Source organism: Pan paniscus, chromosome 8 (genome assembly GCF_029289425.2).
Source record: "Pan paniscus chromosome 8, NHGRI_mPanPan1-v2.0_pri, whole genome shotgun sequence".
NCBI classification, from domain to species: Eukaryota; Metazoa; Chordata; class Mammalia; order Primates; family Hominidae; genus Pan; species Pan paniscus.
In genome coordinates this window covers 108,510,900-108,538,028 of record NC_073257.2, presented here as the reverse complement: position 1 = coordinate 108,538,028, position 27,129 = coordinate 108,510,900, and the positions used below count along the sequence as shown (strand labels likewise).

Here is a 27,129-nt window from a genome sequence, read left to right as displayed (position 1 = left end):
CTCCTCACTTCCCAGTAGGGGCGGCCGGGCAGAGGCGCCCCCCACCTCCTGGACAGGGCGGCTGGCCGGGCGGGGGGCTGATCCCCCCACCTCCCTCCTGGACGGGGCGGTTGGCCAGGTGGGGGGCTGATCCCCCCCACCTCCCTCCCGGACGGGGCGGCAGGCCGGGCAGAGGGGCTCCTCACTTCCCAGTAGGGGCGGCCGGGCAGAGGCACCCCACGCCTCCCGGATGGGGCGGCTGGCCAGGCGGGGGGCTGACCCCCCCACCTCCCTCCCGGACGAGGCGGCTGGCCGGGCAGAGGGGCTCCTCACTTCCCGGTAGGGGTGGCCGGGCAGAGGCGCCCCTCACCTCCCGGACGGGGCGGCTGGCCGGGCGGGGGGCTGACCCCCCCACCTCCCTCCCGGACGAGGAGGGAGGACGCTCCTCACTTCTCAGACGGGGTGGCTGCCGGGCGGAGGGGCTCCTCACTTCTCAGACGGGGCGGTTGCCAGGCAGAGGGTCTCCTCACTTCTCAGACAGGGCGGCCGGGCAGAGACGCTCCTCACATCCCGGACGGGGCGGCAGGGCAGAGGTGCTCCCCACATCTCAGACGATGGGTGGCCGGGCAGAGACGCTCCTCACTTCCCAGATGTGATGGCGGCCGGGAAGAGGCGCTCCTCACTTCCTAGATGGGATGGCGGCCGGGCAGAGACGCTCCTCACTTTCCAGACTGGGCAGCCAGGCAGAGGGGCTCCTCACATCCCAGACGATGGGCGGTCAGGCGGAGACGCTCCTCACTTCCCAGACGGGGTGGCTGCCAGGCAGAGGCTGCAATCTCGGCACTTAGGGAGGCCAAGGCAGGCGGCTGGGAGGTGGTTGTAGCGAGCCGAGATCACGCCACTGCACTCCAGCCTGGGCGCCATTGAGCACTGAGTTAATGAGACTCCGTCTGCAATCCCGGCACCTCGGGAGGCCGAGGCTGGCGGATCACTCGCGGTTAGGAGCTGGAGACCAGCCCAGCCGACGCATCGAAACCCCGTCTCCACCAAAAAAAAATGAAAACCAGTCAGGCGTGGTGGCGCGCGCCTGCAATCGCAGGCACTCGGCAGGCTGAGGCAGGAGAATCGGGCAGGGAGGTTGCAGTGAGCTGAGATGGCAGCAGTACCGTCCAGCTTCGGCTCGGCATCAGAGGGAGACCGTGGAAAGAGGGGAGAGGGGAGAGGGGAGAGGGGAGAGGGGAGAGGGGAGGGGGGGAGGGGAGAGGGGAGAGGGGAGAGGGGAGAGGGAGCTCTATCTACCACACAGTCTTGGGTGCAAAGTCGACCCCTGATATATTTTTATCTCCTGAAACCCTTCTTGATATTATTATGAAATTTGAATTGCTAACATTTATTGAAATCTATCAAGAATGCTCTATCTGGAACACGCCATTTAATCTTTACAATAACCTATTAGGTAAGGACCATTATTATCTCATTTTACAGCTGAGGAAATAGAGGTTTTACAGAGGTCATTCAACCATTGCATAGCAAAGCCAAAATGTGAACTCAGGGAGTCTGATTTCACAGCCCTGGCTTTTAGCCACTATGCTAGGCTGTCCATCTACCCATGTTATTAAAAATTAAGGTTTTGACTTCTTAATCATCCCTGGGACATTAGTTAGATACTGATAGCATTGTTAGTTTCACTATTTTTTGGACTTGGTTGCAATAATATGGTTACAAGTACTATAAGAGTATTAGAAATAGGAGGAGGGGTGGCTCATGCCTGTAATCCCAGTACTTTGGGAGGCTGAGGCAGGCAGATTGCTTGATCCCAGGAGTTTGAGACTGGCCTGAGCAGCATGGCAAAACTCCGTCTCTACAAAAAATACAAAAAATTATCCAGGTGTGGTGGCCCGCACTGAGTCCCAGCTACTCAGGAGGCTGAGGTGGAAGGATTACTTGAGCCTGGGAGGTGTAGGTTACAGTGAGCCAAGATTGAGCCACTGCATTCCAGCCTGGGCGACAGAGCAAGACTCTGTCTGAAAAAAGAACAAATAAGAATTGCCAGATCTGTGCTCTGGAACTATATTCTATTTTTCAGTGGTATCATCATGTTGTTGGAGGTGTGGCAAAAGGGAATTATAAATTGGGGAAGGTAGCATTCACCCAGAGCCCTAGGTAGTTGGGTTGGGGTTGCCAGATAAAATGCAGGATGCCCAGTTGACTTTGAATTTCAAATAAATGGCAAATGAGTTTTTAGTGTATGTCCCAAATAGTACACACATTTTTGTTTTGTGAAATCCAGCAACCCTGAACTGGGTAGGAATACAGTTGTGAGATATTATGTACTGCCAGGTGCTGTCAGTGCTTGTGGCCTGCAGTCTCCTTGGGTATTATCTCCTTGGCATGAGCAGCAGACACTGTTGTTTTCTTGCCCATGTCCCTCTAGCCCTTTGCATTTCTGTGCTCATTGGCTGGACCCTACCTGTCAGCATCTGTGTCTTGCAGCCTGAGGGCTTCCTCTGGCACCTGGCACCTTCTCTGCCCTCTTATAGGACAGGTTGAAAGCACTGGGGAATTAACACACGGAGTTGCTGCCCTCAACCAGTGCCTGACAGGAGGTATGGATGAGTGCCCCAGCTTACTTGCATCCTCCGGTGGGAGAATTCTTAGTTGCGCATTCTACATTGCGTTCTAGTCATTCCTAGGTTGCCTGCAGTGTAACTTGCTTGATAGCCCACCATTCATTGCACCATCCACTTCCCCGTCTCACCTCCATCACCTCTCAAATAGACAACTTGCACTTGAATCCTTGTCTCGGGTTCTGCTTCTGAGGGAACTCAATCTAAGAAGCAAATATATGCAAATATATGCTGGTAATTCCTAAATAGCAGAGGGAGTAGGGAACCGTACTGATGGCATGGCTCATTGTAGGGAGGTGTTTGGACAGGGGCACAGGTGATTCCTCAAGAGCCTTGATGGACTTGCTAGGAAACTGTGGAGAAGCAAAGGAAAGGAGAGAGGCAGGAGATGACAAAAGGGGCAATGGCTTGGAGGCCAGAACACCTGGGTTCATCTCTCAGCTCTTGCATTTTCCAGCTGTTCAGCATAGGATATTGGGTAAGTCATTTCACCTTTCTTTTTTTTTTTTGAGACAGGGTCTTGCTGTGTTGCCCAGGCTGGTCTTGAACTCCTGTGCTCAAGCAATCCTCCTGCCTCGGCCTCCCAAAATGCTGGGATTATGGGCATGAGCCACCATGTCTGGACCATTTCACCCTTTTTAGCTTTAGTTTCCTCATCTATAAAATGGATATTGTAATAATACACGTATAGATTAATACATGTCCTAATAATACATACTAATACTCTGCCATAGCCTTATTGCGAAGGTCAGATGAAATAATACAGAAGGAAGTACTTTATAAACTGTAAGGCATTGTAGAGCCATCCCTTGGGTTAACTAGCATGCCAAGGTATTGCTGACTATTGGCAACAGTCTCAAAGTTTAGATATGAATAATTATAATAAAAGCTAACACTGAGTGTTTACATGGGCCACACACTGTTCTAAGCACTTTCCATGTATTAACTCATTTAATCTTCATCACAATCCAGTGAAAGAACTATTATCATCCTCATTCTACAGATAAGAAATAGGGACAGGAAGAGGTCAAGCCACTTGTCCAAGATCATATGGTTCACAAGCCACAGAGCTAGTATTTGGATTCAGAGAGCCTCTTTCAGAGCCCAGGGAGCCATAATCACCATGTCATCTTACCACTAAGTGAGATTTTGTCATGTCCCAGTTTTCTCTCCTAACCTTCATGAATCTGTCCCTCGTAAGTGACTTCACCTTAATCTCTTTGGAGCTGTGCACACATTTTGCTATTCTACTGCTTAGAGTTCTGTCTTATGGCACTAGCTGGCATTTTAAGTGGTACTTCCTTTTATTCTCTAATTTTAAGGCTCACATTTTCCATGGCTAGCTTCAGGTTCTCAGGGGTCCAGGCACATGTCCTTTCCCATTGCCGTTTTCTTCAATGAGCTTGTAAATGCTGATCATGTCCTCTGGCTAGCTTTGTTTTTCTAGTTTGAGATTGTGTCTGTTTAGTCTGCCATTACTTGACAATTCCTAGTCCTTCTCATTAATTGCCTCTTTCTACAATTTTGATTTACAGAACCACATACGGTGGTCCTAGGTATGGATTCATTATTATTATTATTTTGTACTGGATTTTGATAATTTTTCAGTAATCAGAATATTCTTTATCTCATAGTTTTTGCAGAAAAAAGTCAAGAGCGGCCTGGGAATTTCTACGTTTCCTCAGAGAGCATCAGGAAAGGTAAACCATATGTTATATGAACTGAACTTTTGTGTGGTTGAAGTGTTCATAGGTCAGTGATTTCCAAGTGTAACAATAGCTCCTTGACATTGAAAAATAGAGGGATCTAGGCCAGGCATCATGGCTCACGCCTGTAGTCCCAGCACTTTGGGAGGCTGAGGGGGGTGAATCACTCGAGGCCAGGAGTTTGAGACCAACCTGGGCAACATAGTGAGACCCTGTCTCTAAAATTAAATAAATAAATTAATTAGATAAAAAATAAATTATTTAATTAATTAGAGAGATCCAAGGATACTTTAGCGTGGCACTGTCTGAGAGTCTTGTACTGATGGTAAAGGGGGAGGGAAAGAGATCAGGGTCCCCTACAATGCTGTGCATTGTAATTGGTCGTACAAAGGACCTTAATTAGTGGAAAGTGTCCATAAAGCACATAAAAGTACAATCTAAAAATGGAGGTTGATGCCAACAGGATGAAAGTAGGTGGCCCAGCACTCAGTCTTTACCTAATGATAACAGCCTTTCTGGGCTATTTACTTACCTTATCTATACTAGCTAAACTATACTTTGATTCAACTTTTATTTAAAAGGTATTTTGCTTGCCATTGGGGAACAACTTGGAAGTCTTATTTTTCTAAACAGTTTTAAAGGAAGTTTGAGGAGCTAAGTGCTCTTTTTTCTTGATTAATTTCCTTGTGCTAAACAGAAACACTCAGTATTATCCCACTGAGGATTCTTTTGAAAAGTAGCCATGACACCATCTAAGCATTTGAAGGCATCCCCCAAGGGCTCTGGTAGTAGGAAACTGGAACTGGTTGGCTTGTGCATTTTGTTTTTTCCTCCACCGTGTCTCCCAACACCATTAAAGAGAGCCTTGACAAGGGCAGACCTGGGAGAAGGATGTGTGGGTGTGTGCAGACAGATAAGTGAATGGTTGGGCAGAATGATAGATAAACGTCTCTGAGGCTTTTTCAGTACTCACCGGTGAAGCCATTTCTCTTTTTTCTTCATGTTATGTCCCTGAGTCACAATGCCCAAATGGAGTCCTGCTGGAGAAATTTAGATTCAAGTAGCCTTATATGAATTGAGTGAAACGTCAAGTTGCCTCAGTGGCCCCATGGTCGCTGCGAGTAGCTCATTCCCCACAGAACTGAAGTCACAGCCTATAGAGAGATGAGGGTTGGCTTCATATTTCTCCAGAAGCTCCAAAGCAGAGAACTGTGAATTTGTAATATAGAAGAGAGGTTGGCACAGGAACAACCCAAGGGTAGCCAGCTGGAAGCCAGCACCTACTTTATACCTGATGCTGTTGGGCCTGTGTCAGGATTCCACTGATGTTCCAGTCTCCTGGGGCATTTCATGCCCATGGGTCCACAATCACTGTGCCTCATGCTGCTTAGAGACAGTGAGGGATGAGAGTGGGGCTAAGAGAAGCATCCTGGCTAAACTCTTCCAGTGTATTCTCTTCTGGGTATGGATTTAAGTCTAAAGCAGTGGTTCTCAATTGGAAGTGATTTTGTACCCCCTCCCTAAAGAACATTTGGCAATATAAGGGAAATTTTTGGTTGTCACAACTAAAGAAGGGGGTGCTGCTAGCATTTAATGGGTAGAAGCCAGGGATGCTGCTGAACATCCTACAATACACAGGACACACCCACACAGTAAGGAATTACCTGGCCCAAAATGTCAATAGTGCCAAGGTTGAGAAATACTTGTCTAAAGGCGTCTCAATAATTAAGGCTTGGCTGCTTCTTCAAGAAAACACCAAATGGTGGATGATGCTGATGCAGTGGGAGGGCCTGGGGGTCCTGGAATGGCAGGCTGCGATGGCCTCCCTGGAGGCTTTGGCAGTGACATCAGGCCAAGGTTGTGGCTGTGGCTGGGGCCAAGGCTCTGGAGCTCATGGAGGTAAGTCTGAGAACAAGGAGTCGACGCCTATCACTAAGTTAAACCATCTGGCCAAAGACATGAAGATCAAGTCCTGGGAGAGCTGTCTTCTCTCTGCCCATCAAGGTGTCTGAGATCATTGACCTTTTCCTGGGGTCGTGTCTCAAGAATGGGGTTCTGAAGATTATGCTGGCACAGAAGTTGACCCATGCTGGCCATTTCACCAGGTTCAAGGTGTTTGTTGCCTTTGAGGACTACAATGGCCATGTTGTCTTGGTATTAAGCACTCCAAGGGGGTAGCCACTACCATCCAACGGGACATCATCCCAGCCAAGCTCTCCATTGGACCCGCACAGAGAGGCTACAGGGGGAACAAGATCAGCAAGCCCCACACCAGCCTTTGCAACGTGACAGGCCACTGGCTCTATGCTGGTGTGTGTGCCTCATCCCTGCCCCCAGGGGCACTAGCATCATCTTGGCCTCTGTGCCCAAGAAGCTGCTGCTGATGGCTGCTACACCTTGGCCAGGGACCGCACTGCCACCCTGGGCCACCTTTGATGCCATCTCTAAGACTGATAGCAACTGGATCCCTGACCTCTGGAAAGAGACTGTATTCACCAAGTTTCCCTACCAGGAATTCACTGACCATCTCTCAAGACCCACACCAGAGTCTCTAAGCAGAAAACTCAGGTTCCAGCTGTGGCTACAACATAGGGTTTTCTTACCAGAAAAATGAAATGAATGAAGCCTGTTAAAAATAATAATAATAGTTAAGACTTGGGAGAGTCAGCAGATTTCACACCTCCCTTAAATGTTGCAGCCTTGTCTACTTCAGTGTGATAGGCCTTGGAATTATTAGCTGCATTCTTCTCCCCCGATTTTATGTTGTATCTCCCCCTTCTTGGCCACATGTAATTGTTCTTTTGAGAAGAGTCCTCTTGAGCCTGTGACCAGCCTCATTAACCATACACTTCTGGTGAGCGGTCCCCAGTGGGGGAGCTGTCAAGCTGAGTTTTGCCATCCTTTCCAGGGCCACCCGTCAGACCATGGAGGGACAGGCCCCAGTCGAGTATATATGACCCTTTTGCGGGAATGAAAACGCCAGGCCAGCGGCAGCTTATCACCCTCCAGGAGCAGGTGAAGCTGGGCATTGTCAACGTGGATGAGGCTGTGCTCCACTTCAAAGAGTGGCAGCTCAACCAGAAGAAACGATCGGAGTCCTTTCGTTTCCAGCAGGTAACTAGCTTCGTATGGAATTTGTTTCATGTCTATTACCTGGACACCTGTGGCTGTGCCTGCGAATGTTTGAGTTTCATTGTGAACCAGCGAGTGTGTATGAGTGTCACCTCGGTCTGTAACCACATGGCTCCCTGGCTGAGAGCTGGGTAGCTTTTCCAGGTACCATGAGGCTTGAGATCAGGAACAAAGACTCAACTACAAACACTAACTCTGCTGCTGTGTCTCTCTGCATTTGGCTCCCTGCTTCTGCTTTCCAGCTTTTTTCTTTTCAGAGTCTCTCTCTCTCTCTATTCCTACTGCCAAATACCCTCATAACTATCACACTTTAGCACTCAAAGAGAACTTGGAAAACTCCCAAGAAATATGATTAAATGAACAAAACAAGTTGCAGATACAAAACCACCCAAATTAAAACAACTCAGACACGTCCACACACAAACTCTGTATTTCTATGGACATATATATAAATGCAAGGACAAAGATCTGGAAACAGCCACTTCGGGCCCATTCCAGGGGCCACCTCTCAGGAGAAGACTGGGATTGGAGGACTGGGGTGTCAGAGGAGACTCTTGCTCTACCTGTATAGTTTGAAGCTTTTATGAGAATATATAACTCCATACCTGTATCATAAGTGTACGTGATGTATAATTAAAAACAAAAAAAGAACTCAAACTTAACCTTAGGAAGCTCATTCTTAGTCCACCAATGCCTTTGTATTAAAAAGGAGGAAATAGGACTCAGGAGGTTAAGGGACACGTCCAAGGCATCTTTCCTAGTGAGGGGCTGAGTCAGGACTGGAGCTATTGCTTTCTCTCTCCACCTCCCCAGGCCGCTTCCTTCAAAGTACTAGCCAGGCCCGACCCTGCTTACCCTCAGAGATCAGATGGGATTGGGCACGTTCAGGGTGTTATGGCTATAGACCCTGGTGGTGTGTATTCTAATCTCTGTTTTTACGCTATCTGACATACCAGCTGTCGAGGCGGGGAGTAAGCAGCACCTGTCCAGGGCTGAGATAGGAGCCTGTCTTCTGGGACAGGATTAGTGGTGAAGAGTGGGGAAGCATGTCATCAGGCCGCATTTGCTGACCTCTGACAGTGCTATGTTAGGCATTGTGCTCAGCGTTAAATAGACCTGATCTCTTTCACTCCTCATACACGCATATGAAGTAAGTATTACTCCTCCTGTTCTACAGAAAACTGAGGCTCAGAGAGGAGAAGAGGCAGTCAAGGTTCAAACCTCCCCTTTCTCACCCCAGAGCCTGTGCTCCCTTCACTATGCCTTCTGCCTTTTTAGTGCTCCTTAAGACAGGGGCACCTGCTCTGCCAGCTGCCTCCCTCCCTTTTGGGGCCTGAAGGGTGGGAGGGCACTCTGGAGAGCTGAATGCAGGAATCACGGGTGCTTTTCACTCGGGAGCCCCTGGGAGGCTGCAGTCCAGCTGAGAAAAGGCTGGCCCTGGCTAAACAATGTTTTTTTGCTCCTTGCCAAGTTGTGCAACCACGTGGCACAGTAGTTAAGAACAGCCAGGGCTCTAGAGCTGGCAGCCTGAATTTACATCTTTATTCTGCTATTTGATGACCTTGACCTTGCTGTGCCTCATATGAAAGGGGAGGACTAGGTGATATAAGCTACTGTAAGCAGCATAACTGGTATGTAGTAAATACATAATAAATGTTAGCTCTCTTTCTTTTTTTTTTTACATTTTCTTGTAGTGTAAGGTAATTGCTAATATGAGGTATAATCTGTAAGCAATTAATACAAATATAAATAGGTATAAGCCACCACTAACTCAGTCTGCTGGAAAGCTTCTCAGCTAAAGTAGTTTGAGGATAAGGTTAAGGGAAATGAGAAGGGGTGGACAGGGCAGGTTTCCAGTGGGAACATAATTTACGTGTCTTATCATTACCATCGTCCTGTATGTACCAGTCCATTGTTGCAGAAAGGTAAATCCTTTCCAAGTATGGTTTTTTTGTTATTGTTGTTGTTATACTTTAAGTTCTAGGGTACATGTGCACAACGTGCAGGTTTTTTACATAGGTATACATGTGCCATGTCTTTCTGTGTTTCTATCTAAGAGACCTCTTCCCTTCCCATGAGCTGGCCCAGAACTCTTGGGCATAGCAGACGACAGGTTTATATTTAATACGGCAGAATCCCAGCTCATGGGGGCTCACATTGTTTGGTTCCCTGAGAGCCTCTAGCCACTTCCTGAGCATCTCCCCTTCAGGGGCTGGTGGTGTGGAGACATTCCTGGGTGGAGGCCTCATCTTCCTTTTCCTCTGCCTCTCTGTCCACTCCTCTGTCTCCTTCACGTCACCCTCTCACAATGGACATTGAAGCTTTCCTTCAGCTCCTTCTCTGTGCAGTCTGTGTCTCCAGTTCCATGTTTCCAGCCACCAGTTGGCTTTGTCCCCCTGAGTGCCCCAGGCTCACAGCATGTCTAACAACAAACCATCCCTCAAGGCCGCTTTCCTTTCCCAACAGCCTCTCTGTGCTCATCACAGAGGAGAGGGAGATCAGACCTCAGAGTCTCTTTGGCCTTCTCCCGTGCTTCCGCACACCCAGTCAGCGGTGTGTCCTGCTTGGTCCTGCTCTGCGGCATTTGTCCTCTTGCATCTGCTTCTGTCTCTCCATTCCTCCAGCCACATCCCCATGTCAGCTTCTGTTGCCTGCATCTGGCATACTCCATAGTCTCCAGGAAGGTCTGCTGGCCTCTGTTCCTTCTTCTCTAGTTCACTAGAACCTTAAATCCATGACAAGCTCACAATGTTCAGTGTTTCCCTGCTGCCTCCTGGACACAGGTCAGACTCTTCAGCCTGCAGCTGCAGACCAACCCCCCTTTCCAGTTGGGCCTCCTGCGACTCCCCAACATGAACCTTCTGCTCCAGCCAGATTGTCTGGACATTTTCCCTAGAATGCTCAGGCACTTAACTTCGGCGTTATTGTTAATTGACTAAAATAGCAACAGTCTTGACCCTTACGTGTCTATTCAACATTTATTGAATGACTACAATGGACCAGATGGCAGGATTATGGAAAGGTACACGACGTGGTCTCTTGACCTTGAAGAGCTCACAGTATCTCAGAGAGGCAAGGCACAAGAGTGTGCACACATGATGGAGCAGCATAGCCCAAGTGCTGGATGGTTGGCATATCTGGGGAGGCTTCAGGGAGAAAGTGGGCCTTGATCCAGACTCATGGAGAAGAACCAACATCCATGAAGGTCAGGGGAGTGATGTGAGAACACAGTCTCAGAGACAGGAATACCTGTGGAGTATTTGTGAGCTGGGCTAAGAGGCATACATGAGAGGGGTCATATAGAACAGAGCTGAGAACCAGAGGGGAGGAAAGACACTTTCTTGTGGAAGAGATGTCTTCTCTTCAGGCACAGATTCTGTGAGTATTTGGATTTCTCTGGGGGCTGACCGTGAATGCGCTGAGCCTCATTTGCATGTTGTAAATGTGACTGCAATGTGATATACCCTGCAAACAGCATACAATCTAAAAGAAACTCTCATGTCCAGAGGGTACCATCCTGTTGTACACTTAAAAAATAAACCAAATTTTTTTCCAGGAAAATCTTAAACGGCTAAGAGACAGCATCACCCGAAGACAGAGAGAGAAGCAAAAATCAGGAAAGCAGACAGGTATGTGGCTTCCTAGGGTGCTGCATTGTGTGGGACATTGCTGTCATCTGTTGTCCTTGACTCTCCTTTTGGCTGTGGCCTGAGTGGGCAGACCACTTGCCCAGCACTCGTCATACTGTTTACAGATCTGTTTACAGGCCTTTACTAGACTGTAAAGGCCTTTTGGACAATGGTTATATCTTATTTATTCTGTAAACAATCTGGTACCTGGTACATAAGACATGCCCGGAAGTGAATAAGTGGATTCAACTCTGCATCCTTCCACCTTTTCACTCAAATAGGATGGTGATACTTCCTCTGCAGACATCTGACTCTCCCCTTGGCAATTAGGAGGACTTACGTTTTTTAAGCAGAGAAAGGAGAAAATCCCATTTACCCAGTGTCTATTTCTGATTCTGGTGAGCAATGGCGTCATCTGCATCCACACCATACAGTGCTTCAGAAGCCCATGCCCCAGGTGTAGTAGTGCTTCCATGGTGCAATAGCAGGGCCACAAATTCCAGTGCTGCACACTATGGACTGGGCCCCCGCTCCCCTTAAGCCTACCCCTGTGCCAGCCATGTGGCATCACCACCCTTGAGCAAGAAGTTGGCGTTTACCCACAATGCATCTTCCCACAGAGAGCCTCTGGCATAGTGGGCCTCTGTGATTAACCGAGGCCAGCCTTATAGCAAGAGGAGCATGCAGGAGAAGGCTTTCAGAGGCACTCAGATCTTGAATGGAGCCCTATTACATGAAGAACCAAGTTAAAATCTAGCCCTGTTTGTGCACAGCTTCCACGGTCTCTCTCCAGCTGCCATCAGCTGCCTGACTTCCCATGAACCTAGTTGGGCTGGTAACACCCTGGTCTCCAAATGGGACATTCTCTCCTGCCATGGGCCCCTTGCTCATGCCATGCCTCTTCTTTCTCACCTGTATGAAAACTACTGGGCTGCAAGACCCAGCCCTGGCAGCCCCTTCTCAGTAACACCTTCCTGGACCACTCTAGGCCATGGTATTCCTTCCTCATTCAAGCATATGTGGGACTTCCCACCCCTTCCATTCATCTGGCGCTTCTCTTTTTCTGTCTCTGGTTGCTATCACCTCATTCCTTCATCCAAGCCATCAGCAGTCCACAGATGTTCTGCCTCCAAAGCGTATCCTAAATCTGGTTATTTCTAACCATCTCCTATGGCACTGCTGCAGCCAAGCCACATCATCTCTTGCCTAGACTAAGGGAGTAGCCACTCAGTCATCTCCCCATGTTCACTCTTGCCCCTCTATAGTTAACCCATTGTAGCCAATGATGTTTAAAAAATTTAAAAGTCAGATAATGCCACGCCCTTGATCAAAGCCTTCCAGGGGCTCCTGTCCCACTCAGGGTAAAATCACACATTCCTGCTCACAGCCTACAAGGCCCTATGTGATCTGACCCCTGAGCTCATCCTCCATTCTCCCCCAAACCCTGTGCTGCAGTCCCTGGACTCCTATTTATTGCTCTAACAAGCCAAGAGCATTTCTCCCTCAGGGCCTGTGCACTTGCCATTCCCCTGCCTTTCCCCACATCTTCACCTTCAGGCCCTTTTCATCCTTCAGAGTTCAGTGTAGCATCTCCTCTTCAGAGGCCTTCTCTGCCATTCTCTCCAGAGTAGCCCTCCACGACTCACTTTCTGTTCCCTGGCATCCTCTCTTTTTACATATCACAGACTGGAATCATCTTTGGTTTCTGTTCTCAAGGTTATGGTCCAACACCCCATCTCCCTTCCACTAGAAGCTCCACATGGGCAAAAACTTGTCTGCTGTGTGCTCCGTGGAGTCCCCAGTGTGCAGAACAGTACAGTGATGGAGTTCTAGAAGGCTTTGTTGGAATGGTCGGTTTCAGGAAACTATTTGGTGACACCACTCATTCATTCCACACTTAACAAGCACCAGGCACCCTGCCAAATACAGAGACCTATGAGACACTAGCTTCACCATCTGGTAGCTAATGAGTCAGTTATCTTTGTATTCACACAGGTCTGGCTTTCCCTACTAGGGTCTGTTCCACCATGCCTAACACAGTGTTTTGAAGATAGTACTAACCTAGTGAATGTTAATGATTTTGAGAGAAGAGGGGTTAAGAGGTTTTAACCATCGCAGAAGGTCAGAGAGGTCATCCTATGTCTTCTGCTTGGGTGTCTGGATTTTAAATTTATGCTGCCGGTGGCTGAGTTCACACTTGTCTGTCCTCCTGGTTGAGAGGAAGAGAAAGGAGAGAAGGCAGAAAAGCTGTTTCGAGATCTGCACAGTCATCCTAGGGTCAGATAATAGGGGTCTCAGTGATAAAAGAGATGAGATGCTTTTTAAAACTAGAGTCCATGAGCCCAAAGATAGAAGCCTTGATGGAATGAGACATTTCAGGTTTTTAAATACAGACAGCATCAAGAAACCTGTGATTTGGTGTTGCACCCAGTGTTTGAAGGCCCAGGAGTCCTAGCGTTGGAGTCACATGTGCTCAGCCATCTGGGCTCAAGACCTGAGCCTTCTGGGTCTCATCACATCCTGACCACTCATCTGGGCTCCCCACCTGGTGCCACTGGAGATACTGAAGCAGGACAGACGCACATGCAGAGGAGTAGAGGGGTACAGGGATGGACTCTGGGGCCAGCGAGGTTGGGGTCAAATTCCTGCTCACTGCTCATCCCTCACTAGCTGGGAGCTGTGGGCGAGATATGTCACCTCCCTGAGCCTCAGTCCTGCTTTGCAAAATGGTAAAAGTGAAAGTGCCCACCCCATTAGGGAGCATTGAATGAGTTAGGGTATAACCAGTGCTTAGCACAGTGCCTGGCACCTGGGAGTATTCCTAAAAGTGTCCACACCCATGATTACACAGAGGCCCACACACCAGCTGAGGTCCTCTCAGGCAGGGCCATCCAGAATGAATCACAAGTTCTGAAACATTATGCAAGGTTCACCCAAGGCTGTTCAGGCTCTGAACAAGTGATTTATACCCACCAGTAGCGACAGTCTAAATTAGAATGGTCAGTGTCTACATTTTTCCAAAAGAGCATGGCTTAGTTTGCCCATCTCCAGCCCCCATCCCCCACTCTCCAAGAAGCAGACCCTCTGACAAGGATATTTTGGGGAGAGGGGTGTTAAGTATTTGTACTTCTTATATCAGGGGCTTTAATCAATGTCATAACTATTGAGAGATTAAACTGTATATAATTTGATACGAAACAAGAATGACCGGGGACGGCAAGCAATCTATATGGGAGAACGTTCTGCCTGACAGCCCCAAGGGCCTCCTTGTTTGTGGTGCTTATTGTAATAAAATATGCCTAACATAAAATTTACCATTTGAACCATTTTTAAGTGCATAATTCAGGCTGGGTGCAGTGGCTCACACCTGTAATCCCGGCACTTTGGGAGGCTGAAGTGGGAGGATCACTTGAGGCCAGGAGTTCAAGAGCAGCCTGGCTAACATGGCAAAACCTTGTCTCTACGAAAAATACAAAAATTAGCTGGGTGTGGTGGCAAGTGCCTCTAGTCCCAGCTACTCAGGAGGCTGAGGCAGGAGAATCGCTTGAACCTGGGAGGCGGAGGTTGCAGTGAGCCAAGATCGCACCACTGCACTCCAGCGTGGGCGACAGTGCGAGACTCTGTCTCAAAAAAAAAAAAAAAAAAAAAATATATATATATATATATATATATATATACAATTTAGTGGCATAAAGTACATTCACAGTGTTGTGCCAGCATTACCACTTGCATTTCTAGAACTTTTCTCCCCTGATAAGGATTTGAGAGCAAATAGCTGGTGTGGGAGGTGATCCCAGGGAAAGTGGTAGGGGATGGAGAAGTGAGACAGGGAGGAATCAGTGGAGAACACCCACCTGAGCAACGAGACAGCTGGGACATTTATACACCAGCCCCCATCAGCCTTTGATGGAGGCCTGCTTGGGGAGGGGCACTCATCATTCTGCTACGAGAAACAGCCTCAGGCAATTAGAAGTTGGACCCTGTACTGCATGCTGAGGTTGAAGGGCAGCATTTGCCAAAGAGAAGGCATCATTTATGGTTGAGTAAATATGACATATTATTGACACACGATAACATTATAGGAAAATTAGGGTTGATGAATAATGTTTGTGCTTAAAGGATCTTTTCTAAGAATGTAACCCATTCTAAACACAATGACTGACTATTCATTTGAGAACTTCGTTTGCCTTAGGGAAAAAATAGTAATCTTTAATTTGGGTTAGAATGCCAAAGAGAATTAAAAATTAAGACTGTTCTTAATAACTTGCCCGTTTTTCTCCAACCCCAGGGGTTTGTTTGCTCTTACTGGGCTGGTTCATAGCGTTGATGGCGTAGGAAATTAGAGAAGGGCTGGTGAGAGCCATGGCCTCACAGAGAAGGTAATCAATATTTGTGTTCTGGGTGTGTCCTGTGGAGCAGGACGTAGAGGAGCTAACCGGGTCCCAGGAAACTTGGGTTCTGATTCCTGCTTTGTCACTGAATCACTTTATGATCCAATTCCTTTAACCACTCTGTGCCTCAGTTTCCTCACTGGGGGCTATAACCTGACTTATCTACTTAATGGAGAAGTCATGAAGTTTAAAGGAGGTATAATAATGCATATAAATGCACTTTGGGAAAGCACTATGCAATATAATCATGATAACTATTCCTAGCATTGTACCTTTATTCAAAGAATATCAGGATTTTATAAACATTCGGACTGGTTCTACCTGATTTTTTGAACTTTTGACTCCCTATTTTTTCCTGTGTATTTTACTTTCCTTCTTTATAGAACTAGTTGAGGTTAAAAAATTGCCTCCTCGAAGTTAATTAAGCAGACCGGAATCTCCCTTTTAAAAAAGTGATTTTTGGCTGGGTGCGGTGGCTCACACCTAATCCCAGCACTTTGGGAGGCTGAGATGGGTGGATCATGAGGTCAAGAGATTGAGACCATCCTGGCCAACATGGTGAAACCCCGTCTCTACTAAAAATGCAAAAATGAGCTGGGCGTGGTGGCGCGTGCCTGTAGTCCCAGCTACTCGGGAGGCTGAGGCAGGAGAATTGCTTGAACCCAGGAGGCAGAGGTTGAAGTGAGCCAAGATGGCGCCACTGCACTCCAGCCTGGCGACAGAGCGAGATTCCTTCTCAAACAAACAATGATTTTTAAAAATCTAAGTCAGAGCAGGAAGAAAAAAAAAAGACTGACACTCGTTTGGTCTCTAAGATACTGTGGGGGCCACCCATGTGAGAGTGAGTGCCCCTGGCTATTTTTGCCCAAGTAGCTCCAAGCTGGGGTGTGTGCTTCCACGGCATGGTTGTAGCCAAGAGAGCCCCAGCATGTGAAAAAGACCTGGATTACACAAAACTCTAGGAAGTTGGTTGGACACTTGGACCATACACTACACCTGGAGCCAGAGTCTCCAGATGAGGAAGGCTGGTGCCTGTGCAAGCCAACAATCCACTCTGATCATTCCCTGTGCAGAATGTTCTGGGGGACTTGGTGTGCCCTGTCCTCTCGCTGCTCCTTCATCCTGTTCCAGTTTATCCATTCACCCTGCCACATTTCTGGCTTTGGTAGGTGGAGCCACCTCTGCCCCTGGACTCTCTGAACTTCCTGCCACGCCTGTCCCCTAGAAGGGTAGAGGTGGAGGAGGAAGTGGTACCAGAAGATAAAAGCACACGTCCCGAAAGCTAACACCTCTTCTACCCAAGTTTGTACAGCCACCGCTGTATAAACCCTGCCTCTGGGCTTGAGAAGGTCCCAGGCAGCCGGGGGAGTCTTGAGGCAGGAGCACATCTTGCCTTCAGGAGGAAGTTGGTGCTGCTGCCCCCAGACTTTTTTTCTACTCATCAGAGTTACTGTTTTCTGCTCCTAGAACCCAGCATTGGAAATGTAGGGAGGAACAGAGACAACCTCTGGGTAGGGCTAAGCCAGTAAGGAGGTCAGGTCAGTGCTTTGCTCGACAAAGGCATCAGCTCTCTTTACCCCATGGGCCTTGCAAGTCACAAAATCTTTCATAGGCCTGAAGGACCTCCTTTCATTAGCTTTCGGGGTCATTACTGTGTGTGTGGGCCACCCAGCCCACACCCACCCACCCACCATCCGTTCCTTGTGCAGAGAGCAAGAGGCTGTACAAGCAGTGGTTAAGAGCCTGGACTCCGGAGCCTGGGTTCAAATCCCAGCTCTGCCACTTACCAGCTGTTTGACAGGACATGCTACATCACTTCTCTGTACCTTAGTTTCTGCTGGCATTGATGATGATAATATTTATTTCTTGGGTGTTGTGGGGGTTAAATGAATGAAAAATACCATAGCTCTCAGAACTCTGCTTGGTGCATAGGGCAGCCTGTTATTACAGTCAAGGATGGACATACCCCTCCTCAGATAAGGGGAGTGATTCAGAGAGGAGAACTGTCTTGCTGGAGTTCCACAGATGCTAAGTGGCAGGGCTAAGAGCCCAAACCTTTCTCTTATGGTTTGTTCTTTCCGCTCCCTGATGCAGAAGCGCTTCTCTGTCCCTTTCTCACATTATTCTATTCCTCTCTTCAGTCTCTCAGTGACAGCCACACAGGATTCAGTAGTTTCAGTGCTGAAGGGGAGGGGGCCACCAACCCAGGGCCCCTCCCTCTCCCATCGTCTTTTCCCTTCCCCTTCCCCTTCCCATGCAGGCTCCTGTGAGAGAGGCAGGTGGAGGGAAGCTGCTGAGCAGCTTGGCAGGTGACAGTCTGGTATCTTGACAGCTTATCCCTCTTTCCTCCAATTCCAGACTTGGAGATCACGGTCCCAATTCGGCACTCACAGCACCTGCCTGCAAAAGTGGAGTTTGGAGTCTATGAGAGTGGCCCCAGGAAAAGTGTCATTCCCCCCAGGACGGAGCTGAGACGAGGAGACTGGAAAACAGACAGCACCTCCAGCACAGCAAGTGAGCAGCTGGGGGTGCGGGGGTGGGGTCTTCTTGACTGGGCTCCAGCTGGCACCCTTGGACCTTAGGAAACATCCTCTTAAGAGCCCAGGAGATCTCCAGTGGGGCCTGGTTTGGGTTTGAGAGGTATAAAAGGTGGGGCCGAGTTACTGTTTGACTATGAGGTTTGCTTTGTATCCCATGAAACCTAGTTACATGATAATTATTACTCTAGCCCTTTTCTAAATATCAAAACCTAATACTAATAGGTAACATTTATTGAGCATTTACTATATTCTAAGCCTCTTTATAGATTATCTAATTTAATTCTCACTGAAGCTCTATGAAATAGGGACTGTCATCTTTGTTTACTGAGGAGGAAGCAAGAGGCTTAGTGCTCTGGCCTAGGTTAAATAGCTAATGTGGAATAGCCGGAATTTGAACTCATTCTGGATACAGAGCCAAGGCTCTTAGCCACCATTCTTTGCTGCTTCCTCAACTATGATAAAGCAAAGGAAAGGGCACAGAGTCAGAAATATCAGAAAACAATGGACTCAAGTAAAATAAAAAGAAAGAAGAGAAAAAGAAAATAATGAACTCAAATTTGAACATTCCAACTTTACAGGCAGGTTGAGGATCTAATTAGGAAATGCCCTCCTTTTAGCTGGAAAGCTTCAATAGTCGTCTGATTGCACAGACAATACAGCCTGATGCACCAGGCAGGAGCCGAGGGCTTTGTTCCCGTATCCAGGGCAGTGTTACCTGACTCCAGACACATTGGCTTCACAAGCCACATAGATTGAGTTTCTCTTCTTTCATACATTTCAGTGCTAATAAAACAGCTAGGAAAGCAATAAAAGAGCCAGAGAGCAGCTGAATTTCAGGACTCATATCTCCTTAAATGTCGGGCAGAGAACCCCATAACGCATGTTGGAGCAGGAACGTTATCTAACCCCGGGGGTTCTTAATCTTTTCTGCATCACAAAGCCCCTTGAGAATCTGATACATACTTTGGCTGTGTCCCCCAGATACATGCACAGGTGTATGCATGTGTCTGTGGGCACACACACACAATTTTGCCCACCCATGGACTTAGGTCAAGAACCTCTGAGCTAGTTTTCCTTCATCCTTTATAGATGGGGTATTTGTGACCCGGAAAGAGAGAGAATTTTGCCCAAGGTTACATAGCCAGTGAATGGCAAAGGTGCGAGTAGATCCTAGCTCCTTTCTCTTTCAGGTGAATGTCTCTGCCCTCATTACCTGTCAAAACAGACCCACAGCCTATCACGTGACTGCCTGGGAAGTCTAGTCTGGACAGAGGAGAAAACTTCCTCTTACATAATGGGGGTGATCATTTGTATGCAAAGCCCACTGGGGGCAATTTGAGAATTCTGACAAGTTCAGGAATGGGAGAGATGTCCTCAGGGATCACAGGTGGCAGAAGGAGCAAGGGACAGGTGGCTATCTCTGTCTCTCAGACCTGTGGAGGAGGAGAGAAGTGGTAGAACCCTCTCAGGGTGAGAACAGTGCATCCCAGGGTGGGGAAGGAGAGTGACAGCTGGAAATTTAACAAGAGAAATGCACTAATTTCAGGTTCAGAGTAATTGAATAGATTTTGTGTATATGTTTTTTGGGGGATAGCCTGGGGTGAGGAGAAGATGGGAAGAATAAACTGTACTTTTCCCCTTGTGCAGTGGTTTAGTGCCCAGGGTTGGCTGGCTCATCTGGTTAGAAAATGTTACTAAATGACAGACCAATGGATTTTACTCTACTTTGTGGCTGTAGTCTGCACCCGGCCCCTGTTATACACTTTCTGTTATCTCTTGCCATGCAATAAACCATGCCAAAATGTAGTGGCTTAAAACAACCCTTTATTTATGCCTTATCCTACAACTTAAACAGGACTCAGTGGGGGACGGTGGTTCATCTTTCCTCTGTGGCATCGGCTGGGATCATTCATGAGCCAGCATTCAGCAGTAAGCCCTGCTTGGGCTGGAACATCCAAGGAAACCTCTCATCCTCCGGGGCCTCTCTACACGTGGCCTTTAATTCATAGCCTTTTATATGGCAACAAGATCTGGAGAGGGAATAGGCCAAAAGGAAAAGCTCCAGTTTGCTAGTGCCTATCAAGCTTTGGCTTGCATCACACTTGCTAATGCCATATTGGCCAAAGCAGGTCACATGGCTAAGCTAGAGTGTGGCAGGGGGCAGGAGCATACAAAGGTGTGGATCCTGGGCGGGGGGTTGACTAGGGGGTCACTGGTGGTTAGTCTACCATCTTGAAATGGATAATGGTATAGATAGCTGCTTCCATTAATCAAATGCTTTCTCTTTGCATGCCCTGTGCCAAGCATGTCACCATATTTTCGGGTTCATTTTATACAACAGTGCTGTGAGTTTCTAGATAAGAAAATGGAGCAGAAAGGGTAGGCAACTTGCCCCAAGTCTCTTGGCAAGCAAGCAGGGGGTCTGGAATTCACATCTATGTCTTCCTATGCTTTCAACTGTGGGGGTGTACTGCCTTCCAAATAGAAATAGTTCCCATGGCAGAGAGGGAGAGTGAGGATGGCCCAGCTTATCTACCAACTGCCCCTTAACCCCCTGAATCACACCCTAAAAAAAGCACTGTTTTTATTATGGTGCAGCTGTCATCTCTTGGGAACCACAGAAAAACAGTTGCAGGTTAAATCTGGTTATAACTAAAAATTCAAGCGCCAGATATTAGTGTTATGTTTAAGAGAACAAAAATTTCATAACAGAACGGCTGTTGACCTCCTAGGTTGTCTGGCCCAAGTTTCTTTTTTCTTTCTTTCTTTTTTAAAACAGATGCTAGTTTCAAGTGTAACCAAGTTTCTTAAGAATCATATTATACTTTTATGTGGTCATTTTTTTCTCTCACTCATTGATCCACCAAATACTGAGGACAGCTCTGTGTATACTGAGCTAGACTGTATGCTAGAGAACCAAAGATGAAAAGGAACCAGAGCCTGTCTTTAGGAGGCTTGTAATGGAGGAGAGAAAGTACAAGAGTAGCATGGTGTTAGATGCTTGTCCGATACTTCTCCCCTGATGGTAGAAGCCTACCAAGGGGTGGGCACTGCCCCCCTTCCCCCTGGCAAGTGTGAAGATAATGGGAGCTAGGGCCAGAGTCTCCTAACAACTGTGCAGCCTAGAGGGGATTTGGGCAAGTAAGTCATCAGCCTGGAGAGGAGGAGGGCCAGGGCCAAGGTTCAGAGCCAAACATTGGGGTTGAAGATTTAAGAATGCCAGCAGAAGGGACAGTGGGAACTGATTGGTATGAGTTTCCGGAGTCATGGAGCTGGTGCCTGTGGCAGCTTTATGACTTCTTGCTAGTAGATAACCTTCAAAAGGATTATGGCTCATCGTAAGGGAATGTGATGAACAATGAGGAATGGCATGGGGAGGCTTAGCCACAGAGGGATGGGGGCCCGTGGGCCTGAGGGGCTACTTTTAGTTGGGGGAATGTGGGGAGGTTTTGATAGCATTTGTCCTGAGCCTTGGAGACTGAGGAGGTTTTAGACTTGTGGACAGGAGTGGGCTGGGAAGAGTAGGGAGAAAAAGACAGCCTGGTCCTTGAACAGTGTTGTGTATGGGTAACGAGTAGAAAGGGACAGGATCACATGTTCCTTTTTGTTTTTGTTTTTGTTTTTGAGACGGAGTCTCACTCTGTCGCCCAGGCTGAAGTGCAGTGGCATGATATCGGCTCACTGCAATCTCTGCCTCCCGGGTTCAAGCAGTTCTCTGCCTCAGTCTCCCAAGTAGCTGGAATTACAGGCACCCGCGACCACGCCCAGCTAATTTTTGTATATTTAGTAGATACGGGGTTTCACCATCTTGGCCAGGCTGGTCTTAAACTGCTGACCTCGTGATCCACCCGCCTCAGCCTCCCAAAGTGTAGGGATTATAGGCGTGAGCCACCGCACCCGGCTCATGTTCCTTAATAAACAATTTCTGCATCCCCTGGATTATAGAAACATTTTGACGTATTATTTTATTTAAAAATCTGTCCCCAAAAAAGAATTCAAAATTATAATCTTAACCTGCTCTATTCAAGCTAACATCTAAATTAATTCGGTCAAAGTTGATACCAGAATGCAGTCAAAACTATTTTTTGACTACCTATAAACTTACATGACCAGGAGCTATTTGAAGTGGAAATTCAGCAAACCTAAGATCTTGACTATGTTGTTAGTGAGAATATTGGAAAATTAAAGTTAAGATCTCCTTATTTTTGTTAACTCTTATTTTTTCTTCTTCTCTGCTAGATCACCATGTGCTGGGCTTTATTCTAATGCTGTGCTGTCCAGTATGGTAGCCACTGGCCACACGTGGTTATTTACATTTTTAAGTTAATTACAACTAAATAAAATTTAAAATTCATTTCCTTGGTTGCACTAGCCATGTTTCCCACTTGCTACCATATTGGATAACACAGTAAAAGATGCCCTGAAAGTTCTATTGGATGATGCTATTCTAATGATACAGGTGATAAATTCCCAACTGAAAAGGCTTGAGTGCCTAAACTCACAGTCATAATTCTGACCATGAACATAAATTATACTTCTGAGGGCCGGGCATGGTAGCTCACACCTGTAATCCCAGCTCTTTGGGAGGCCGAGGTGGACGGATCATGAGGTCAGGAGTTTGAGACCAGCCTGGCCAACATGATGAAATGCTGTCTCTACTAAAAATACAAAAATTAGCCAGGCGTGGTGGCACGTGCCTGTAGTCCCAGCTACTTGGGAGGCTGAGGCAGGAGAATCCCTTGAACCTGGGAGGTGGAGGTTGCACTGAGCCGAGATCGTGCCACTGCACTCCAGCCTGGGTAACAAAGCAAAACTCAGTCTCGGGGAAAAAAAAATTATACTTTTGAGTGTGTACTTTGCATTTTGTTTTGTGTCAAAGGGTCTGGCCCCTTATTACAAGGCGTGTCTGCATGGGTGATACATACCTGTTTGCTAGAATTCCTAAGTAAAAAACTGCAGCAACAAAGTTAGTTTGCAGATTTTAGAAATACCACTGAAGAGCTGAGAATCAGAATACCTTTGCTGTCTTGTCCTTCAAATTGGAGCACTAATATCAAACAGGATTTTCATAGGGGTTAAATGGCAATCACATTTTCAAAGCCCTCAGTCAATGGTAGCAGTAATGCCAAAGTTAGTCATCAAAAAGTGAATAATTTTGTTTCATGCTGAAAGAAAAACTGAACTCTAATAAAATGGTAGAAGGCTGGACATAGTGGTTCACACTTGTAATTCTAGCACTTTGAGAGGCTGAGGCAGGAGGATCGCTTGAGCCCAAGAGTTGAAGACCAGCCTGTGCAACAGAGTGAGATCTTGTTGCTACAAAAAAAAAAAATTTGGCTAGGTGTGGTGGCACACACCTGTAGTCCCAGCTACTTAGGGGGCTAAGGCAGGAGGATCTTTTGTGTCCAGGAGTTTGAGGCTACCATAAGCTGTGATCATGCCACTGCACTCCAGCAAGACCTTGTCTCTAAGAAAACAAGAAGTATAAGATGGCCAAAGTTTGAAGAACCCCATACTTACAGCTTATGTATTATTTATATCAGTAAAACTAAATAAGTTCTAGAGTTCTCTATTTTATTTTAGCCTGAAAGAATCCTCAATCCGGCTGATTTTCTTTCTACCCTTTAGGTAGCACAAGTAACCGCTCCAGCACCCGGAGCCTCCTCAGTGTGAGCAGCGGGATGGAAGGGGACAACGAGGTGAGAGCTGGGACTCCACCCCACCTATCCTGTCCTAGGGGTCGTTTCATCGCAAGAGATAGAAACCCAGGTGAAAGGAGCCAGGCACAAAAGGTCATATATTATAGGATTCCATTTATATGAAATTCCAGAGTGGGCAAATCCACAGAGACAGTTTGAAGATTGGTGGTTGCCAGCGGCTGGAGGAAGGAGGAATGGGAAGAAACTGCTTAATGGGGACAGGTGTATTAGGGTTCTCTAGAGGGACAGAACATATATATATATATATATGTGGTGTGTGTGTGTGTGTGTGTGTGTGTGTGTGTGTATTAAGTAGTATTAACTCACACAATCACAGAGTCCCACAAGAGGCCACCTGCAAGCTGAGGAGCAAGGAAGCCAGTCTGAGTCCCCAAAACTGGAGAACTTGGAGTCCAGTGTTTGAGGGCAGGAAGCACGCAGCATGGGAGAAAGATGTAGGCTGGGAGGCTAAGCCAGTCTCTGCTTTTCACATTTTTCTTCCTGCTTTATATTGGCTGGCAGCTGACTAGATGGTGCCCACGCAGATTAAGGGTGGGTCTGCCTTCCCCAGCCCACTGACTCGAATGTTAATCTCCTTTGGCAACACCCTCACAGACACACCCAGGATCAATACTTTGCATCCTTCAATCCAATCAAGTTGACAGTCAGTATTCACCATCACACAGGGTTTCTTTTTGGGGTGATAAAAACTTTTTAAGACTAGATAGAGGCTGCACAACATTGTAAATACACTCAATGCCACCGAATTGTCCACGTTAAAATGGTTAAGTTTATGTTAACTTCACCTCAATAAATAGAAAAGAAGGAAAGAAAGGAAGGAAGGAAATAGACAGCTGGAAATCCACTCTTACTAGTGAAACCGAAAGGGGCATCTGTGGGAAGGAGCAGGTGAGTCTCAGGGGATCCAGGGTTAGGGGCCATGCTCTGGGTCTGGATTAGGAGCTGCAGGACCTGCCAGAGGGAGCCGGGGTCACTGTTCTGTGTATCCCAGGCCCAAAAGCTCTTTGGTCTCTGCTTCTCTGTGCACATCTGCTTTCTTTCCCCTCACACCTCTGCCTTCTGCTTCTCCACAGTCCCCTGAGTCCATTAGGCCTCCGAGCAGGGAGTAAGTTGCTGCTTTAGGTTGAGGCCCCATTCCAAGTTGGCCCAATTTGGGACATGTGTCTAGCTTGATCCAGGGACCAGTGGCTGGGACAAGCAGGAGGGGCCACATGGGTCACTGCCAACTCTGAAGCCTTCTGAGAAGAGTCCTTGGGTGGGCATTTCTAATAAGCTTCCACCTGATGCTGATGCTGACCGGCCACAGAGCACACTTTGAGTAGCAAGGAATTAGAATTCAGGCAATTAATGATCATTGGGGCCAGATTGTCTTCCTCAGTGACTTCAGGAAGAAATGGAAAGCTGCCAGGTATGGCTGGGTTGATTATCAATTTGCAAACAACCTTCAGCCCCAGCCTAAGGAGGACCAAGGGGCTTTTGAGTTACGGTTGTCCAGCTATGCTGGTTGCTGAATGTAGTTTTCGCCTTTCTTTCTCATCTTGTTTGCTGTAGGATAATGAAGTCCCTGAGGTTACCAGAAGTCGCAGTCCAGGCCCCCCACAAGTGGATGGGACACCCACCATGTCCCTCGAGAGACCCCCCAGGGTGCCTCCGAGAGCTGCGTCACAGAGGTAACATCAAAACTGATATGAAATTTTTCCCTTATCTCTGAATCCTAGGGGAGAATAGGACTCGGAAACACCTAAGATGACTAAAGAATAAGCACAGAGCTGGGCGCAGTGGCTCATGCCTGTAATTCCAGCACTTTGGGAGGCCAAGGCGGGCGGATCACAGGGTCCAGAGATCGAGACCATCCTGGCTAACATGGTGATACCCCATCTCTACTAAAAATACAAAAAATTAGCCGAGCATGATGGCACACGCCTATAGTCCCAGCTACTCAGGAGGCTTAGGCAGGAGAATTGCTTGAACCCGGGAGGCAGAGGTTGCAGTGAGCCGAGATCATGCCACTGCACTCTAGCCTGGGTGACAGAGAGAAACTGTCTCAAAAAAAAGAATAAGTACAGAGCTAATTGAAATGCCTGCTCCATTGGACACATTTCAATGTGGACCCTTCATTAATTTAAGTGATGCATTATTTAGTTGCAAATACTTTAAATAGCAAATGCAATGTTTCATAAATGAAATACATTGAAAAATGTCAACTTTTAAAATTGTTTTTATCAGTTTGGCTAGAATTCAACTCTTCAATAACTAATTCCCTTGGCTGGACTGTAGGGACAGTGCCTTTTAGGGAACAGAAAATATGAAGGAATTGGAAATGAAAATGCAGGTGACAGGCTACATCGTATGGTGGTGGGAAGCCTGACTCTAGAGCCCCCCTACCTGAGGTCAAGTCTCCAGCAGCTATTTGCAAACTTGCAAGAACTATTTAACTTTCATGTATTTCAATTTCCTTTTTTTTTTGAGATAGATTCTTGTTCTGTTACCCAGGCTGGAGTGCAGTGGTGTAATCTCGGCTCACTGCAACCTCCGCCTCCTGGGTTCAAGTGATTCTCCTGCCTCAGCCTTCCGAGTAGCTGGGATTACAGGTACCTGCCACCACGCCTGGCTAATTTTTGTGTTTTTAGTAGAGACAGGGTTTCGCCATGTTGACCAGGCTGGCCTCGAACTCCTGACCTCAGGTAATCTGCTCGCCTCAGCCTCCCAAAGTACTGGGATTACAGACATGAGCCACCATGCCCAGCCTCAATTTCCTTGTCTATAAAATGAGGATAATAGCAGAACTTTCTGCAGAAACATAAGCATTGAGTTCTTGGCCTATAGTAAGAACTCAGCAATATAAGTGATCTTTTTTTATATACAGGAGAGTAGTTAATATCTAGAGATTTGGAGATGAGCATTAGACTAAAGAATTTGACTAATTTACTAGATTTTGATGTATGCCTTTGTTTATATGATACTTGGGCCTCTGGTAGGAACCTTTTTATGGTTCGGTCTTGTGGAGTAACGGAAAAAGTGGTCACAGCTAGCTGTGTGTCCACAGATGCAGAAAGGAGCCCTTGGGAATAAAAGCCAAGGCTTGTCTGAGGAGTTAACTCTTCGATGTTTAAAATAAAATGTTCATGTGTTAATGGGGCATAAGGAAGGAGGAAGCTTTTCTTCAACCAGGGTTTTGTTTTGTTTTGATTTTTGCATTTTGAAACTTTTAGATGAAGCTCATCAGTGGAATGTTGAGAAAGTGCAACAAGGAGGTCTTTCTTCTGGTGTTCTGGAAAGAGAGGCTGGCTCTGTGCTAAGGATCTTTCCATTTCTCCCTTTGCTATTTATCACTTTCTCATGCGCTCCCAGCAACATTTGTGTGTTGGCACTTGCTACTCAAACATCGCCCAGGCCCAAGCTGTG

The 27,129-nt window shown here is 47.2% G+C and overlaps 1 protein-coding gene and 1 long non-coding RNA gene across 2 annotated transcripts in view; one reads left to right on the top strand and one right to left on the bottom strand.

Moving 5' to 3' along the window:
- Positions 1 to 27,129, top strand: part of PIK3AP1 (phosphoinositide-3-kinase adaptor protein 1) — a 130,505-nt gene that overhangs the window by 94,828 nt on the left and 8,548 nt on the right. The window contains exons 11-16 of the mRNA XM_003825415.6: positions 4,241 to 4,306; positions 7,221 to 7,426; positions 11,001 to 11,073; positions 17,823 to 17,978; positions 23,633 to 23,703; positions 25,276 to 25,394. Of these exons, the coding sequence (XP_003825463.2) occupies positions 4,241 to 4,306; positions 7,221 to 7,426; positions 11,001 to 11,073; positions 17,823 to 17,978; positions 23,633 to 23,703; positions 25,276 to 25,394 (691 nt within the window). The remainder of the gene's footprint in view (positions 1 to 4,240; positions 4,307 to 7,220; positions 7,427 to 11,000; positions 11,074 to 17,822; positions 17,979 to 23,632; positions 23,704 to 25,275; positions 25,395 to 27,129) is intronic.
- Positions 11,084 to 27,129, bottom strand: part of LOC117974697 (uncharacterized) — a 29,404-nt gene continuing 13,358 nt past the window's right edge. Inside the window, exon 3 of the long non-coding RNA XR_004664823.2 lies at positions 11,084 to 17,864. This is a non-coding gene — a long non-coding RNA (uncharacterized LOC117974697). The remainder of the gene's footprint in view (positions 17,865 to 27,129) is intronic.